The 17,880-nt window shown below is 47.8% G+C and overlaps 1 protein-coding gene across 1 annotated transcript in view; it reads left to right on the forward strand.

Annotated features, from left to right (window-relative positions):
* The window catches only part of RTF1 (RTF1 homolog, Paf1/RNA polymerase II complex component), a 47,538-nt gene extending 36,302 nt beyond the window's left edge, over positions 1–11,236 (forward strand). Inside the window, exons 7-18 of the mRNA XM_057723737.1 lie at positions 1,506–1,641; positions 2,132–2,309; positions 3,233–3,315; positions 4,491–4,578; positions 4,686–4,793; positions 5,373–5,450; positions 5,979–6,100; positions 6,278–6,335; positions 6,775–6,852; positions 7,339–7,434; positions 8,152–8,263; positions 8,507–11,236. Coding sequence (XP_057579720.1) covers positions 1,506–1,641; positions 2,132–2,309; positions 3,233–3,315; positions 4,491–4,578; positions 4,686–4,793; positions 5,373–5,450; positions 5,979–6,100; positions 6,278–6,335; positions 6,775–6,852; positions 7,339–7,434; positions 8,152–8,263; positions 8,507–8,613 — 1,244 coding nt within the window. The 3' untranslated portion in view covers positions 8,614–11,236. The remainder of the gene's footprint in view (positions 1–1,505; positions 1,642–2,131; positions 2,310–3,232; positions 3,316–4,490; positions 4,579–4,685; positions 4,794–5,372; positions 5,451–5,978; positions 6,101–6,277; positions 6,336–6,774; positions 6,853–7,338; positions 7,435–8,151; positions 8,264–8,506) is intronic.
* Positions 11,237–17,880: the final 6,644 nt, after the last annotated feature.

The following is a 17,880-nucleotide window of genomic DNA, read 5'->3' on the forward strand; positions in this document are numbered from 1 at the left end:
GGTTGGGGAACTGAGATCCCGCAAGCCATGCAGCCAAAAAAAAAATACCAAAACATAACACTTGTTATAATTCCTTTTAGTGTGGTTGTGCCATCAAATGAATACTTAGTTTTATTTTGCTTGTGATCTGTAGAGGTGACTTATTATTTTGTTTTATGATTATATGATTATATATGATAACAAGGTTCCAAAGTGAAATCTACTAAACAAGGTATATTCAAAGAAATTTAGCATCTATACCCTTCTATTTCACCCCTTGCCTCCCTTCCATAGTAGGCAACCACTTTAAAAAAATTTTTTAATAAAATTAAAAAAAAAATTTTATATCTTTCCTTTTTATTTTTTAAACATAAGGACACAGATTCACCTTCCATCTTAGATTAACGTTAGTGCATTATACACACTTTTCTCCACCTTGTTTTTTTCACATAACCATATATTCTAAAGATAACTCCTTAGTTTTTATGTCAAGCAGTGGTTGGTAAACTACCTGTTTTTGTAAATAATTTCATTGGAATACAATGATGCCCATTTTTTTCATAATTGTGACTGCTTTCTCTCTACAGTAGCAAAGTTGAGTAGTTAATACAGTGACCATATGAAGCCCATCCTAAAATATTTAGTGTCTGTCCATTTAAAACATTTTCTGGCTCAGGATGCAGTGTAACAGCTTGGCTCATTCCTTTTTTTTTTTTTAATATGTATATAAATTTATTTATTTATTTATTTATTTATTTTATGGGCTGTGTTGGGTCTTTTTTGCTGTACACGGGCTTTCTTTTTAGTTGTGGTGAGTGGGAGCTACTCTTCATTGTGGTGCGCGGGCTCCTCATTGCTGTGGCTTCTCTTGTTGTGGAGCACGGGTTCTAGGTGCGTGGGCTTCAGTAGTTGCAGCACATGGGCTCAATAGTTGTGGCGCACAGGCTTCGGCATGTGGGATCTTCCTGGCGCAGGGATCGAACCCGTGTCGTCTGCATTGGCAGGCGGATTCTCAACCACTGCGCCACCTAGGAAACCCTGGCTCATTCCTTTTTTACAGCTGCAGGGTAGTTCATTGGGTGGATGTGCTAGAGGTGATTCAGTCACTCCCTTTTGTGGACATTTGGGTTGTTTTCAGTCTTCTGCTATTACACATAGTACTGTAAATTCAAAATAAGGTTTTTCTCAAAGATTCTCTGAAGATGTCTTAAGTTTTTCCCCATTTTTCCTGCCCATCTTCAAGGGCATTGAGAGAAATAAAAAACAACTGTCAGTAGAGTTGGTGACCCTTTTTGCCGACTTACTGACAATCTTCCAGCCTTTTTTTGTCTACTGGAGCTTGACATTTAGTGTGACTTAAACTTTCTGGTTAACTTGCTTGTTAACCCAAGTAATCACAGTCCAGGCCACAGAGGACAGAGCTGTCTGTTGAGTCCTTTTCCATGTTTCAGTTCTTTTTCAGAGATGAAAGATGTTTCAGTTTCTTATTGAGAGAACCTAGGTAGACATTTCCTCTTTTTTTTAAGCTGAGCTCCTTGCCAAGAAACAGCCATTAAAAACCAGTGAGGTGTACTCTGACGATGAGGAGGAGGAAGAAGATGACAAGTCCAGTGAAAAGTCAGACCGCTCATCCCGAACATCATCATCTGATGAAGAAGAGGAGTAAGCTGTGTACATTTTGGTCTAGTAGTCAGGATAGGTGGGTTCTTTGGGGAAAGGCTTAGTGTAGTTTCAAATTTCCCCTACTTGGGTGACAAACTCTGCTTTGGTTCAGGACCCTGAATTGCTGAGCCACGTTCCCCAGCACATCAGCCCAAACATATGCTTCTGCCTTTGGCTTTTTGCTTGTACCCCGGAGCATTTCATCAGGGCCTGGCCGGTAGGAACTGCCTCCGTGTCACCCTCAGATTGGCCAGGAGCTTCCTTTAGTTTTCTTAGTCTGATAGGTTATCTGGGATGGGAGCCTCAGTCAAGACAGCTCACACCGCTGGTTAGGAACAGGATTCTGTTCCCACTTTCCTGTTGCTTCATTTATTTTTCCTACTGTGTGAACCATATGCTTTGGTTGAGTTAAGTTTTAGGAAGTTGGTATTATTAACCTTGTTCTGTTTTTATGATGAACATTTTTCCCAGTGACCTTTGTTCCTCGCAGGAAAGAAGAGATCCCTCCAAAATCACAACCAGTCTCCTTACCAGAGGAATTGAATCGGGTTCGATTATCACGGCATAAGCTGGAACGTTGGTGTCATATGCCCTTCTTCGCTAAAACGGTCACAGGATGTTTTGTACGAATTGGCATTGGAAACCATAACAGCAAACCAGTTTACCGGGTTAGTATTTCTTTCCTTGGACAATTGTCCATGTTTTAAATACAATGATTCTTGGCTAGGAGTAGGAACTAGTGAACAAATCTGCCACTTTTCCTATTTGATGGGAAAATAGACTCCAGTTGAGATGCCCTTAGAATAGTGACAATCTGAGCCAACCAGAGATCAAGCGTGACCTGCTGCCAGGAAGAGTACTTGGAGCCCAAGGGTTCAGATTTAGAATAATTTTCTACCCTCCTTCCATGTAAAAGTGAGAAGGGAGACATTTATGAGTATTTGTCAGGAGTTATGTAATCTGAAAGATTTGTTCATTTGAAAAATAAATAAATGAAAAATTTCCATGTTACATACTAAGTGACTTCTGGAACAGGGAGTTATATTGAGGTTTAAAAAATAACAAACAAAACAAAACAGAAAAACCCCTCCAACCTAATAGAGATTATTTTGTGAGTTCCAGCTCTGCTTCTATGGTCTGGATGACTAGAACATAGCTGTGTTTTTTTTTGCTTTTGTTTTTTTCTGGGTTGTTTGGTTTTAACATATGTTTATCTCCTCCTTTGAGGACCAGTGGCCATGCCATGTCCCAGAAACCTTGGCAACAGAAATGGACTTCATGGTCTTCACATTTGATTAATAAAACTGACCTCTGAAATCCAAGCGCACCTCCTAGTAAGATAGAATTAAGTTGGAGGGGAAGCTCCCAGTAGACCCCGCCAGGCTGCCTGCTCGCCTGGCACTTGCTTACTCCAGGCACAGGTGCTGGGCCATCTGAGTTCTAAGCCTGAGAAAGGTGCCCAGAACACCTGGCAGCTGCGGGCTTCTCTCAGTGCAGGGTCACTCGTCTGCACTCAGGCAGATGGAGGCAGAGGGTGGGGTGGAGAGCTCTGAAAGAGTCTGTTGTGACTGGTGTCTCTGTCCTCACTTAGGTTGCTGAGATCACGGGTGTTGTGGAAACTGCCAAAGTTTACCAGCTTGGTGGCACCAGAACAAACAAAGGGCTACAGCTACGGTAGGAGAGGCGCTTCCGTGGCAACTTCTGCTCCCACTCCAAACAGGCACTGCCTGTTGGGGTTGTTATTACTGCCAGTGTGATGTTTCTTGTTACAGTAATACTGTTTGTGTTGTCCCCACAGGGGACTGGGAGGGATACTTGTATTCTGCCTTTGCCTGTAGGGAAAGTAGGATATATCTCTCTCATGGGGGCAGTCAGGGATATGGAGTGGTGGGACACATAGAAGGAAAAAGTCAGACTGTGAGACCCCCTCCTCCCAGAGTCCTGCAGGCATTTGTCAGGAAGCAGTCAGGAAGCTTGCTTCTGGTCCTGCCTCCATCGCTAATGAACCTGATCTTTCACAAGCCAGCAGGTCACCTTTTTGGACTTAGTTTCTGCTTCAGTAACACAATATTGACTGTATGCTGGCTACATGCCACTGTTCTAGGCATCAGGATAGAGGCGAGAACAAAATAAACACACAAATCTCTACCCTCTTGGAGCCTGAAAATTCTAAAGGCCCCCTTTGAGAAGAAATAGAAGTAGCTTGCCAGGTCACTGCAAATAGCGGGTCATAGACACGGCTCTACCATGGCCTTATTTGGCTTCTGTGGTCTCTGTTCCCTTCTCCCATTCCCATCATTTCTCTTGGACTGTTTGAAAAGAGCCAGTTGGGGTAGGCAGTGGCCATGACGTGCCGAGAGTGACTGTCTCTGGGAGGATGGCACTGACTCAGTGGACAGCACAGGGGTTAGTAGAAATGCAGTGTTCTTTCTCTCTAGGGATAGAGCTTCCTTGTCATTCAGATACGTATGTAATATTTCACATTCTTGATGCCAGTTGACTGTGACAGATTTTATTGTAAATGGACTTATGAAGCGCTGGCCAAATCCACTTGTTTCCAGTGCTCTCTTCATTCTTAATCCCGGCTGCCCGTTAGAACAACCTGGGAGGGTTTTTTTGTTGTTTGTTTGTATAATTTCAGTGCCTGGTTCCTACTCCCAGAGATCTGATTCAGTTGATCTAGAGTGGTGCTATGGAATTGGAAGTTGTGTAAATCTTCCTAGATGATTCTTAAGGGTAGCCACAATGGAGACCCACAGAGATAGGTAGTGTACAGTCTGATGGGGTTGCTCTACTGGCACTGCAGTCAACACACCCATTTCTGAAGCTGCTGTCTCTTTTTCATGTAGGCACGGCAATGACCAGCGAGTGTTCCGCCTTGAGTTTGTCTCAAACCAAGAGTTCACTGAAAGTGAATTCATGAAGTGGAAAGAAGCGGTAAGTGGATAGACAGCGCCTCCCTAGCAGTTGTTGATGAAAACACTGAGAGAGCTTCTTTCCAAAATTCTTTATTATAAATAACCTTTTATCATGTTTTGGTCCAGATGTTCTCTGCTGGCATGCAGTTGCCCACTCTAGATGAAATCAATAAGAAGGAATTATCTATTAAAGAAGCTCTTAATTATAAGTTCAATGACCAGGACATTGAAGAGGTAAGAAACCTGGTACCCCAGAGTCTAGAGGCTCATCAAGAATCTGTGTTAGAGAAGATCATGCCTTTCTTTTCCTGTATCTTGATATTTTTAGCTATGCTACTGTTGCATGAGGAAGAGGGAATACTAATATTGCTACCTTATTATTTATAATTCATCAAGATTTTCTCCATACATTCTCACTTGAAGTCATAGACTAAGGAAGTGTATTCAGGGTTCAGGGATCTGTATTCTTCTGCTAGGCTTGGTCCTTCAAGGGTTTTCTTTCTCCAAAACATTTTGGTAAAATTCTTTGATCTCTGTTCTCTTGGACAGTGGCTAGCCTTACAGTACAAGGTCCTTGGGCTGCTGCTGTTTATTGGTGCATGTTCCTTCACACTGTCCCAGAAGAATCTCCGTGACCCCGGAAGCAGCATAGTATCCCTTGGAATGAACTCACTCTCTCTGTGGGGCATGGCACTGCTATAGGAAGAGCAGCCCCCTTGTAACTAGCTGCTTACCTCCAAAATGGGCTCACCTATCCTGCCTACAAAACTAGTTTAGGAATACCTCACTGCTGGTATCTCCTCTCTGGTACAGATTGTAAAAGAGAAAGAAAGATTCAGGAAAGCTCCACCCAACTATGCTATGAAGAAAACACAGCTCTTAAAGGAAAAGGTGAGGACTCGTACTCAAACCTCTTTCCCTGTCCTGTAAGGAGGTGTGGATGTCAAACTTGTTCCTCCTCTGCCAAGTTGGTAGTGGCAGGATTGGGAGAAAATGCTGGGCTCGAATGTAAGCAACACAGTGCTTTCCTGGCCTCTGGGCAGCATCCCTTGGCTGTTTTCCTTTCTATAAATTGAAACTGATCTTGCTTGTTCCATCCTCCTGTCTAGTCACTTCAGTTACATGTGTAATAAGGTAGACCCAGGGTAGTGTCAGCACTGAGTCTAAACAGACGAATGATATTGCCAAGCCCGGCTGTGGTGGTGGGTGGTTTTCCACTCTTCACATCAGGGTGGGGTGAGCCTTGGCAGGGTGAGTTAGCCATGTGGGGCCCGGGTTTCAAGGTGTATGTTCTCAGGATTCTTTCACACCTCCTGTTATTTGTTCATCACGTGAGGCATCTTGCCTGTGCTGGAAGTGAGGGGACACTTAACATAGAGCCAGTCATAGCCAAAATCTCACACATCTCTCTGTGTTCAGGCCATGGCTGAGGACCTGGGGGATCAGGACAAGGCGAAACAAATCCAAGACCAGCTGAACGAGCTGGAGGAGCGAGCAGAGGCCCTGGACCGCCAGCGGACCAAGAACATATCTGCTATCAGGTGTGTTAAGGAGCCTGTTTTGATTGGGCTCCTGTCCTTGGTCCACAATTATCAGGCGAGTCTGTGGCCTTGTATGCGCTGTGCTCCAGTGGCTCCATGTATCTCCGGGGTCAGGGCTCAGTGGTTCCCTCCCCCCTTTCACAGCCCACTGACTCATCCCTCTTACTCACCCCACAGTTACATCAACCAGCGGAACCGGGAGTGGAACATTGTGGAGTCTGAGAAGGCCCTTGTGGTGAGTAAGACAACTTTATCTGGATCACTGAAAATAATTTTAATTAATAAAACAATATGTAATCTTTTCTGTATCTTGCTTGAGTTTTTCTTTTAATTATGGAAGTAACATGTACACCAAACACACGCGTAGTTTCTCTGTATGCACACGTACAACCACATAAGTTATTAATTTTTAATAAAAAGCAGCAGTCTTCTACCCTGTCTTGCCCTTCCCCATCTTTAGATTCTACTCCACACGTATTCATTTTTATCAATTTCCAGTTTTTTTCTTTTGGTTGTTGCCCCCATAATCTGCTCTGGTGTTCTCGAGGGAAAAGGATGATAGCCTTTGACTTTTTCTCAGGCCCTTGCAGAGACTATTATTTATATGTAAACGTATGATGAATGAGAGGCAGGGGGCAGAGATACAATTCTGTAACACATGCTCTCTGTTTCAGGCTGAAAGTCACAACATGAAAAACCAACAGATGGATCCCTTTACCAGGCGACAGTGTAAACCTACCATCGTTTCTAATGTGAGTGCCTAAAGAGGACGTTTTTAGTCAGGACCTAGATTCTGGGACATAAAATGAATTCCATTAGGAGATTAATAAAGAAGTTAAAAATAATGTTGTCTTAGTGGGATTTGCTTGCCTCAAACTCTTGGGTCTGGATACTTCCTTTTTTATCTTACTGTAGGACATACAGGTAGTGAAAACCTGGCATGGATTTGTAGAAACCTATGGACTAACCCCCTATGCCAGGGCAGGTTTACCAGTACAGCAGAGGTGAGGAATATGTAGGCTGGGGCACCTAGCTAGAGCCTGGCTGGGCTGTGCTGGGCTGGGTGGGCTTCAAAGCTTTTAATTGCCCCTTTTTGCAGCCTGGAGGAAAACCCCACTGAGCTGCTGATGGGCCCACTGTGGTGCTTGTGGTGTTAGTGGTGGTAGGTGGAACCGAATCTGGTGGTAGGACTGTGTGAGTGTTGAACAATCTGTAAAATAACGTACTTTCTCTTTCAGTCCAGAGACCCAGCTGTTCAAGCTGCCATATTGGCCCAGCTGAACGCAAAATACGGTTCTGGAGTGTTACCCGATGCTCCAAAAGAAATGAGCAAGGCAAGTCTAGTACTGGAGCTCGGCCACTGGCCTGGACACCAGAGCAGGCACTTCCTGGTTCGGGCTTGATTGTCCCCACCTGGAGGGATATGGCGTCCCACTTGCCGTCCTTTCTCCATCTTCATTATTTACAAATGTAATAAACAGTTACTGAATTTTGGTCAGGTGACCTAAATTCTAAACTCAACACCACTGCTTAACGAAGGCCTTGACGGCGGCTTTAGGCAGCTGACCTCTAGCCTTCTCATCCACATTTTCTCATATATAAAGTGGGCGTAGTATTGTGTGCCCTGCCTAACTCATAGGATAATTAGGAGGAGTAGGTGACGTGGAAGGATGAGACAGTTGTAAAAGTAAAAGCTCTTTGAAAACTAAAATGTTAAACCAAGAGAAACTGCCTGTTTAGAAGCCATTTTCTGCCTTTTCCTGTCTGAGGAATTCCTGAAATCTTGGGTCAGAGGTGGCTTGTTGTCTTAAGCCCACCCTTTCTACCCTCACGCCACAGACATGAGCTTTCCCTTCCCTCTCCTCTTTTAGGCTCAGAAAAGAAACCTCTTTGTGGCCTCTCGTCCTCCCTCTAAGAGAAGGAATCAGAAAAGGACCTTAGTAGGAAGATCTAATGAACCTGAGCAGGACCCTTTACCATTAGTGGTTACTGCTTCTTGACGTCCACTCGCATTTATGCTTTTGTAATTACTTTTTCTCTTCACATTGCAGGGTCAGGGAAAGGATAAAGATTTGAATTCTAAGTCAGCCAGTGACCTCTCAGAAGATTTGTTCAAAGTACATGATTTCGATGTGAAGATTGATTTACAGGTTCCCAGCTCAGGTAGGTGAAGGTGGAGATTGGTGATGCCCAAGGATCAGGTGGCTCCGTGGCTCTCGGCCCGCAGCGAGGCCTGATTTGAGGGAAGAAGTGGGGGCGTCTGCTCCCCAGTGTTTATGGAGACCAGAGTAAGACAGGCTGCAGGTCTGTTTTGAGAGGGAACAGGGACAGTCAGGAAGGCTACCTGAAGGAGTGACGCACAAGACCGAGGGACCTCAGATGCCGATTTGCTCTTCTTTCCCACAGAGTCAAAGGCTTTGGCCATCACCTCCAAGGCTCCGCCAGCCAAGGATGGAGCTCCAAGGAGATCTCTGAACTTGGAAGACTACAAAAAACGACGAGGGCTTATTTGAGCGCACCCAGCCTGCTGCTTCTGACCCTGCATGCCCCATCACAGTGTCCCACCTTGCCTCTTTTCCTTTGATTTGCCCTCACTGGGCTGGAGCAGCCGTCAAACTGGGAAGAGACTCTAAACTGCCAGTCATCTGTAATATAAACCATTTGCTGTATAGACTTCCCTTGTCTGCAACATCTCCCACCAACCCCCCAGGCCCCACCCAGTGTGAACCTGGGCTCTCTTGGGCTTTATCCATGTCTTTAGATTTGTGTTTGCCTTTCTTTTTTTCTTTCTTTTTTTTTTTTAAAGCCAGCACAGTTCATTGGCCACTCTGCACGCATTCAGTATTACCGTGGAGCTGGGGTTCTTGCTGGAGCCCCCGGGGACGATGGCAGCAGCACTGGGCAGCCCCCTCTGTGGGCTGCCCTGGACCCAACCATGGAACATTTGGCACCTGACCCTTGTGGAGGGAGTGGGGACTGGGCACCTGCAGTCCTCCTTCCTCTCTCCTCATCTTTCTCTTCCCATCTCTGCGGAAGAAGGGTTTTCAAAACCAATTTAGTTTCCAAAAAGTGTACATTTCGGGGGGTGGGGGGCGGGGTGGGTCTATTTGAGAGAGAGTGTGTATGTGTGTATGCGTCTGTAAGTGTGTGGATTTTTTTATCATTTTTTAAAAATGCAGTACTCTTTGTATCAGTCTGTCATGGGTCTATAGCTGTTTCAGATTTTTTTCAGCTGTACTTGAGCATCTGAAACTGCAAGAAAGAAACTCATTAAATGTGATTCTTCTTACTAAACAGGCCTGACTGCTGTAGCTGTGTCCCTTGCCCTCCCCCACCTCTTCCCCATCACCTCCGCACCTCAGAGAAATCTCCCCCGTTTGGCCCCTGCCCTGTGGCTGTGTCCTGGCACGTGGGAGGGAAGCCCACAGCCAGGTACCACGGAGGGCAGTGCAGGTGTCGTGCCCAGCCCGTGCGTGCAGCCCACAGCTTCTTGGCAGAATGTAGAGTGTGTTTTCCCCACCCCGTGTACTTGTCTCGTCCTGGTGATCTGTTTTGCCATTTCAGCAAGAATAATATTTTGTTCTGTTTTTTTAAGAGAAAGTATTCAACATGAATGTGGAGAGAACGAACACAGAGATTTAGGTTGCAAATGTTACAAGCATGTGCAGTTTTGTGTGTGTGTATACATATATATATGGTAAGCATATATATTGTTGTGCAGCTAGGGTGAAGCCAGCAAAGAAGTATGTATGTCTTTATGAAATGTTTGCAAAGAGATAAGCTGACTGCTTGATAATCATTCTCAGGTGTAAAGCTCCAAGTGTAAATAAAAGTGGCATTTAACAAATCTTTTCAGAACAAAGTACAGCTGACTATATAAAACAAGAACTAAGCTAAAGGAACAGCTGAGAGCTGCTGATTCCCACAAGAGGGAGAGGAATCTCAAAGCCCTACTTTTTATTTCTTCACCCAACTTTCTGTAAGAAAGTGGGATGATGGGAAATCATGGAGTTAAGTTGTATTTAAACATAAAAATGAACTTGGTAACTCTTCCGGGTTTACTAGAGCCTCAGTGTTGCTTTAACTTAGTTTACACTTTTTTTATTTAAAAAAAAAAAAAAGCAGTAATCGATGGTTTTTAAAAAGAATTGTGACTGTAAAATTGATAATTATGACTGTGACACAGCTATGTGGTGGCTGTGACACAGTTCACCTGGGCAGTTGGGCAAAGGAGTGGTGATGGACTCAATTAAATCATATATACTTGAATAGTCCATTGACCAGAACTCTTTATAGACTATTGTGTAAATGTGGAATCACAGACTGTTAAACATTGCCTGGACTCCAGCAAAGTCCTGGAGGCTGCTGGGACCTCTCCTATAATGACGAACTTGGACTTTTTTTTCGTTCTGGTTTTAAAAGACATGAAATTATAGAATCCATATAATTTGCTGGAGTCATTCTGATCCACCATGTAGATCTGTATTTAGTATCATTTGGATTTGGAGAAGTGTCGGTTACATTATGGCTGTGTAATAAAATTTTTATTAAAACTGCATCACACTGTAGCCACTTTGCCACTACCTCCCCACATGCAGCTGCTAAACCTTCATTCTAAGAAGCCAAAACACAGCAGGGAGCAAAACCAACCAAAGAAGACCAAAAGTTAACTTATTACCTGAGTAGCCAACTTGGTGATTGGAATCAAGACTGGAGGACTTGTCTTTGGTCTCAACTGAGGCAGGACCTCTGAACTGAGATCTTGACCAGGCATGAGACATTGGCTTTATCCCACCAGCTGGGCTTCTTGGTGGTTCATGGTATTTCTTGGGCCTGGGAATAGCAGCAGCGGCCCACTTGCTCCACCCCCACCCCCCAAGTTGGTTTCAGTGTTGAAGGGTGTGGCACCTAAGGCTGCTTTATACATTTTTCACTTCCTTCCAAGAAGCAAAAAAGGCCAATGTCCATATGCCTAGCTCATGATGTATAGGTCTGTTTGTCTGCCTTTCTTCTGACAGGTGCAGGGAAAGTCTACTGCCTGCCACCTCCCTTCGAAAAGAATGCTTTTGTTTTCTTTGTTTCTGTGAAGTCGTGACCTGTCACTCAAACTGTACAGATACTTGTAAATAAACTTTATGCCCTGTTTTAACAAGGGAATCAGACTTAGTCCAAAAACTGCATCCTGAGTGGCAACTCTCAAAGTCATGCTTAAAAAGTCCAAGAGAGCCTTTCTTTCACTTGGTTTCTCTTCTTCCCCTACTCTGAGTCCAGCACCCCTCAAAGTGAAAGTGGCTGTTGTCAAGTGTTCAGCCACCTGGTTCCCCAGAAGCCTCTCTGATACAGTAGTTGTCTAGAGCCAAGGCAACCTCCAATTGGCCTGGTTTACTTCTTACTTTAGAAGATACTAACAAGCTTTAACAGAACGAGGTAGGCCCCTGATACACTTCCTAACCCTAGTGAGAGTCTGGTCCTTGCAGCTTTCAGTGGGCTAAGGCACAATTCCTTTGCTAACCTGTTTTCTGCCTGTCATGAGTGTGAAGGGGGAACCCAAGGGCTGGGAGTGTGGCTATGGAGGAAATATTGATATCCTTCCCTCATGGCCCAAGCTGGAGAGATCTGTAAAGCTCCCCACCACACTGCCTGAGGCTGTGTCTCAAACCTTTCTGACCATGGGTTAGCTAGGAAGCAAGATGCTGGGTCAACTCTCCTTTAGAGATGAGAAGGTGGAGGTGACAATCGCAGTGGTACAAGCCCAGTCCAAGCCTGCCTTTGGTGTTGGGAGAGGTGGGTCCCTGGGGCTCACCCAGCAACTGCATCTGTGAGGTTTTCTTAAACCTCCCTCTCACTCCAGCCACCTGATTGTTGGGAGCAATGGGCTTCCTGGGCCCTCGAGAGCAGGAATTCTGAGCAGAGGACAGCCTAATCCAGTTATCTCCCAGGGTTCCCTGCTGTGAAGCAGCCACTTGCTGTGATTGCCTCGGGTAGTCCAAGGGGAAAGGGATGCAGGATCCATTGACTTTATCTTCTGGAGTTGGGGCAGAAAGAGAGCAGACTTTCCTTGGGTGTCCTGGGTAATGGTGTCCCGGAATGGGGAAGCCATGGGCCTCCAGTTCATAGTTTTTTCTCTGACCAAAGGAGGCAGCTGAACTGCCTCGGGGAGGAGAGCGTTGGAGGGAACAGCAGCACTAAGGGGTCGGGGCGGGGGGTAGTTCGTCAGAAGGGCAGCCTGCCTTCTTTGTAATGTTCCCCTGGCCAACCCCAGTGCCAGAGTTTCTTGGCCCTGAATAGGGGCTTAGCCAGTACAGCACAGGCACATCTAGGACTTCCAGACGGTGCTGTGGACCCAAGGGAGAGCCTAAAAGCCACAGCGCAAGCAGGCTCAGTGCAGGGTTCATATCCCAGCTCCACCACTTAACTACCTAAGGCTGAGCTGGTTAACTCTTCTGAGCCCAAGTTTCCCATCTTTAATATAAGATCTGTCAGGAGCCCATTAAATATCGTGTTCCTTTCCCCAATAAGGATTTGATACATGCTGTTGTCCGTGAAAGAAAGGCCGCTGGGCCTCACCGTAGAGACCGTTGGGGCAGAGTGGCCGGGTCAGGATGGAAGGGGCAGTGGGGTGAAGTAGGGTCAGAAGCCACAGGAGAACAGCCCTTGCACCAGCAGAGGGCGTGACCAGACGCTGGAGCACTTCGCCTAGAGACTCCCGGCAGCCCCCACCGCGGGGGTCAAGAGAGTCAGTCCCCACGTGGAGGTCCTGGTGGGTGCTGGGGCTGGCCTGGAGAATCAACCAGAGAAGGACAGCTGCCTTTTGGTCCGAACTGGCTGCTGTTATTCTCTCCAGCCCCCAACACACACCCTCTTTACGGATGGTCAGTATGAAAGACCTTCCCACTCCCAGCCCTCAGTGGTTCCGAAGGCCTGGACCTCACCACTGCTCCAGCAGGCTCAGAAAGATTGTGAGGCCTGACCTCCCCACTACCACGGAGAGTAATTAAAACACTAAAAACGGTACCAAACTGGAAAATAAGTGTGAAGAAATTCAACCAAGCTCTGGTCTGTTTCATGATGATTGACTACCTTGATCACTTTCTTTCTCTCTCTTTTAGCTGCCGATAACCCTGCTTGGCAAAGTTCATGTGGAGATCACATCTTGCTTGGCCATAAACACACTCACCTGTCCTGGAACACACTGGTCTATCTCCACCGATTTTTCCCTGGAAAACTCTTCACCCTTCAGCGCCTCAAAAGTCACCTCCTCCGGGAAGCATTCTCTGATCGCCCCTTCCCACTAGGGTTTGGGAGCACCTAGGCGTCCCCTAGGACGGCACCCACCACGCTGTACTGTTGGGGCTTTTTGTTTGTTTTTTGTCTTTATGCTGTTATTTGTGAGTCTCCGCCCCCATCCTGGAAGCTACTAGTGTCCTCCGCCACCTGGCACTTAGTGAACGCAATAAACGTGGTGCAGGGAAGGGAGGCGGGCAAGCCTACGTCCCTCCCGAGCCTCTGGTTTCTGGGGCTTCCGACCCCACCTCTCTCCTCCATCGTGTCCCTAGACCGCAGTGCAAAAGGGGGTGAGACCCGGTGGTGCGGACGCCGCTTACAGTAGAAGGCCAAGCTGTCCACCCTGTGGGTTCGAGCCAAGGCCGCGAGAAAAGCGGCTGTGGCAGATGGGAGCTGTCCCCTCACCGCGGGCCGATGTGTCACGGCCCCGACGAGCCAACAGCCTCCGCCTCTGTTCGCCCACTCGCGTCCCAGCGACCTTGGAGTCCGGGTCCGAGCGCCCCGCGGGGCGGCGACGCCGCGGCCTGCACGTGCGCGCGCTCGCGTCTCCAGGCGTGGACCCCGGCCGGGGGCGCGTCCCCGGCGGCTTCCCGCAGTTGCGAGCAGGGGCCTCGGCTCGCAGGCGCGCTGCTGGCGCGTGGCGTGAGGCGGCCCCGCGGCGGGTGCCGAGGCGGAGCGGGCAGCAGCTCCACGGACCCGGGGCCTGCGCGCAGCTTCCCGGGGGCTCCTGGTTCCGCCCAGCCATCCGAGGCTTTGTGGACTCGGTCTCCGCGCACCCGGGGTGGAGGTCACGCTGGCAGGCGGAGATCACAAATGGGGCTAGGGGATGCTCCCACCCCTCCGCGGTAGGGACGTGGGGGACGGGGCATGACTGCGCCCCGGGCGTTCTTAGAGCACTCGCCTCGACACTGGCGGCCGTGTCCCGCGTCCCTGACCTCAGACGCCACCAGTCCCCTCTGCCTCCACTTGGCCACTGGGAGACATTCTGCGGGTTCTGAGTTTTAGAGAGAGGGAGGAGGGAGAACCACAGGAACACAGACTCCTGGGAGGGATGGGAAACCTTGTTTCTGAAGTGTGTCAGGAGAGAAAATGTTCTTACTGTGCACATACAGGCGTGGTGACACATTTTGCTTAGAGGAGAGTGATTCAGATGGTGGCGGGTCAGTGAACGCTGCTAGACCCCAAGTCCTGCTAAACTATCAGAAGATATTCCCAGGGTATTCCCACAAATTCTATCAATTATGGGGTCATGGAGGGGAGGAGAACCCCAGAGGCAAGAAAAAGGGTCTGGGGTTGTCAAGTGAGGACAGCTGTTCACTCCTCTTTCAGGAAGGAAAAGGACCTCCAATTCTTCCCCATCTGCAAGTTTTCATTGGGTCCTGGCTCTGGCAAGCCCTCCAGCACTGTCTCTACCATGCTCTGGGCAGAGAAGGGCATCAGACTGATCAGGGTTGGGAAATGGTTTACATGAAGCAGCTGAAAGACCAAGGTCTCACTTAAAGTCTCTTGGAAACAATAAATGCAGCCATTTACCATCCTGGGGCCTGTTTTCTGTTGTGTCCTTTCTCATTTCCTTCCTCCAGCAGACAATGTAAAATGATGCACCACCACTCCTAGTAAGGAGCTACTCATTCCTGTCTCCCTTTCACCTAGCACAATGCCTTGTTCATAGCAGCTGCTCAATGGAAGTTTATTTGCTCTGTAAATGATGAATGAGTCATAGGTATTGTCACAGAATATTGGAATCCTGGGTTCAGAAAGTCCCTTGGAGGACACTAAGTGCCACAAAGCATGTCTGGGAGTTGTTGACTAGAATGAGGGCCTGTACCACCCAGTCTAAAGGAACACATGCCACCCCTCTGCCTCCCTAAAACACACACACACACACACACACACACACACACACACACACACACACACACACACACACACACACACACACACACCATAGAGGCTCGGCTCTCTCTGGTGAGGCTTTCAAATCCCCTCAGAACAACAGGTAGCCCATTCATCCTCTTTCCCGGAGGTGATAGGCCCTTCCCCAGGGTCTTGGGAAGCAGAAACTGGCAGAGAGATGGTGAGTCGTGACCTTGCTCCTGGCCCTGGGGCCGCTGGTGCTGCCCTGTGGGTTGTATAGAGGAGGGACAGAGCTAAATGCGGCAGGCTAGGGAATAAAACCAGAAACCTCTCACCTTACACACCCCATCCTCTAGGCAGCCCCTTCCCCAGCTTTTGTGCCCCAGGGTTGTTACCCCCCAGGAGGGATATAGCCCTCATGCTCGATAAGTCCTAAAGGACATGGAGAAAGGTGAAGACTCAGAAACCCCAGGATGCAGGCCTCTAGGGTACAGGAGGATCCCTGAACTGAGAGGCCACAAGAAGAAGAAAGGTCAGTTGTCTTCTCAGACAGGTAGCTGACCTTGTGGATAACACAGAGGGACTCTCATGGCCCATTTCAGATTGGCCACCTAATGACCATTAAAACTTTGAAACGTTCTTCTTTGCCCTCATACCTCCATTTTTTTGCAGCACACAAGATGCCATTCCTCCACCTATATAGTAGTCAGTCTGATTTTCTCCACCCTCCTCTACTCACATCCATCTACTCAGCTTCAAGGACTGGGAAAACTGAGGCACAAAAACAGGATTCCAGGATTTGAAAGGTCATTCCCAGCTCAACTAAGAGGACATGAGAACCCTTTGACCTTGTCCCACAGCTATACTGGGACCCCTAAGCCCTGCCCCAGTATGTGCCCTTATGCTTTCTGCCTGTGGTAGGTGGAGGCAGACTCTGCCTTCATTGGATAAGGAACTAGGGACTGAACTACAGGTTGTTAATTTAAGAAACTGAGCATAGCACAGGAATAGAAGTTAGGACACACTCTGGCTTTTCCATCAACTAGCTGTGTGGCCTTGCACATGTGCCTTAACCTCCTTGGTTGAGTCACTTAACCCCTTTGTTACTTCTGCTGTATTGTGAGGATGATAGACGCATCTAAAGGGACTTCCCACTCTAAAATTCTATGAAATTAGCTCTTGTTTCAATACCCATTCGCAGGTTTGCCCCTACCTTTCCAGTGAGGAACACCTAGCAGGTATTGCAAAAAGCTCTTCTTTGGTTGCTGGCCTTGGGCAAGTGCCTAATACAATAAGAAAAGGGAATTGCCCTGAGTTTTCTCATGGCAGTCAGGATGACACCAGCTCCCAGACTGCTCGTGCCTCCAACACCGCCCATTCATTGACTGGCACACAGGTGGGCAGTACATGTTCCCTCCTCTTGCTTCCCTTCCCACCTTTCCAGTTCTGGCAGGTCTTGCTGGCTCCCCACCCCGGGTTTGCCTCCAGTCTCCCCTCTGAGGGCAGTACCTTCCCAGCTCCCACCACTAACCAGGGTAGCTCTGAAGGAGGGAGAGAAGTCAGTGAAGGTGATATGGGTGTATCTGGGCCTTCAAGCTCTCAAGTACACCCTACACACAAATACCCAGACTCCTGCAGACCCCTATGCCCCAGAGAAGGTAGCCATGTGGCTTCCCAGGTTCTCCACAGAGGACTTAAGTATTCAGACTCCTGTATTTCCTTCTTTTTCTCACTCCTTCATTCCTTCAGTTTCTCCTCCCTCCTCCCCTTCCCACTCTTTCTTCAACTCTTTTACTTTCTTCATCTATTCCACTCCCTCCCGCACCAACACCCCCCCACCCCCCACCGCCGCCGGGATCTTCTTTGCTGAAGGCTCCCACTGTCTCTCTGAACCCTCCTTTTCTCTCCTGCTGGGGTATCCTTGAATTCTAGCTGAAGGGAGATAAGGAAAGGAAAGCTCCTCCTTGTGGCCTTCATCAGCTCAGAGGCCATCCTTCTGAAGACAGTCTCCCCAGAGGTCCCCCAATGACCCCTAGGCACCAGGCACCTGATGAGGGATTCTCATTCATGGCATTTGGGGAAAAACAGAAAATGCTGTGAAATGCTGACGTCTACACAAAGCAGCTTTTGCAGCTCAGCTGACCACTAACATGCAAAGTGGCCAAAGACCCACCACCACGATGCCACTGATGAGGACGTTGCCGTGTATGAGACCCTTCACCAACATCAGTACCCTGTTCCCAGTTTCACAGCCACGACTCTGTGGGTCAGGTGAGGTTTTCCTGCATTTACAAGTAAGGAAATGGGACTTAGAAAGGTGAGGAGACCACCTAAAATCACACCTGGAGTGTGGTGAACCTGAGGCTGGCTCTTTCTGCCGCCCACGTTATTATTCTGTGTTTTAGAGATTAGTCTAGTGTTTTAGAGACAACACATCTGTAATTTTATTCTCAGGGCAATCCTGTGAGGGGGACAACCACCCTGCCAGGGAGAATCAGCAGTTCAAGGAGGTGAAATGACTTGCTGACAGCCCCACAGCAGACTCCAAGCCCCGAACTCCAAAAGGAAAGGAGAAAGAAGGGCTCAGCACCCCCGCCAGCCAGCAAGCGGCCAGGGATGCTGCCCAGGTCTCCGCCAGG

This window comes from Hippopotamus amphibius, chromosome 2 (assembly GCF_030028045.1).
Source record: "Hippopotamus amphibius kiboko isolate mHipAmp2 chromosome 2, mHipAmp2.hap2, whole genome shotgun sequence".
In the NCBI taxonomy this organism is placed as follows: domain Eukaryota; kingdom Metazoa; phylum Chordata; class Mammalia; order Artiodactyla; family Hippopotamidae; genus Hippopotamus; species Hippopotamus amphibius.